The sequence below is a fragment of the Myotis brandtii genome, unplaced genomic scaffold, assembly GCF_000412655.1.
Source record: "Myotis brandtii unplaced genomic scaffold, ASM41265v1 scaffold855, whole genome shotgun sequence".
Taxonomy (NCBI): domain Eukaryota; kingdom Metazoa; phylum Chordata; class Mammalia; order Chiroptera; family Vespertilionidae; genus Myotis; species Myotis brandtii.
In genome coordinates, this window is record NW_005371476.1 from 302,553 (window position 1) to 303,300 (window position 748).

General features: G+C 65.1%; 1 protein-coding gene across 1 annotated transcript in view; it reads right to left on the reverse strand.

Moving 5' to 3' along the window:
• Positions 1-220: 220 nt before the first annotated feature.
• HMCN2 (hemicentin 2) overlaps positions 221-748 on the reverse strand; it is a 139,122-nt gene continuing 138,594 nt past the window's right edge. Inside the window, 1 exon segment of the mRNA XM_014532199.1 lies at positions 221-748. Coding sequence (XP_014387685.1) covers positions 667-748 — 82 coding nt within the window. The 3' untranslated portion in view covers positions 221-666.

The window sequence follows — 748 nt, forward strand, 5'->3', positions numbered from 1 at the left end:
TCTCCCCCCGGCCCTATGGGGGGTTGGGTGGCTCCTGTCATATTCATGTTTTTGGACAAGGGCCGCCCTACCCAGAGGGAGCCAGGCTGCTGGGCTCCTAGTCCAGTGCCCCTGGACAGAGGGTGGAGTTCTACAGCCCCTCCTTATCAAGCAAAGAACTGGATGAAGAAATCGAGCTGGTTAAAAACAAGCGTTTTTATGATGTACACATACACACCCCGGGGCCGGGCGACAGTGCAGGTGTGGGCAAATGGCAGCCGCTGCCATCCCCAGGGTCTGCCCCTGCCCCTGCCCCGGGCTGGCCTGGACGCTGTGTCCTACCCAGCCCAGGCCCCTGGGGCTTGGGGCAAGCCTGGGGGCGTCAGACCTGCAGGCTTCACCCCATTTCTGCCTGTGGCTTTGCCGCCTATGGGCAGCCTCTGTCACCCGCCTTCGGGCCTCCGCCCCCACGGGGAGTAAGGAGAGGAGGGGCAGCTCGGGTCCTGCTGTCCTGGGTCAAGGCTGCCCGCAGGGTCGTGTTGACTGAAAGTCCCGATGACGCATGGAGGCGGGAGAAGATGACACCTCTTACGCAAGGGCCTGGGCGAGGGGGGTTATTCTAGCTCCTTCCCACCCCTCTCTCCGGAGGTTCCGGCTGGCGCAACAGCCACGGCCACGAGCCCCCCCTCAGTAGGGGTAGGGGGACACGGCTATGAGCAGGACGTAGAGGCTCTGGCGGCGCGGGGCCGCGGCGCGCACGGTGAGCCGG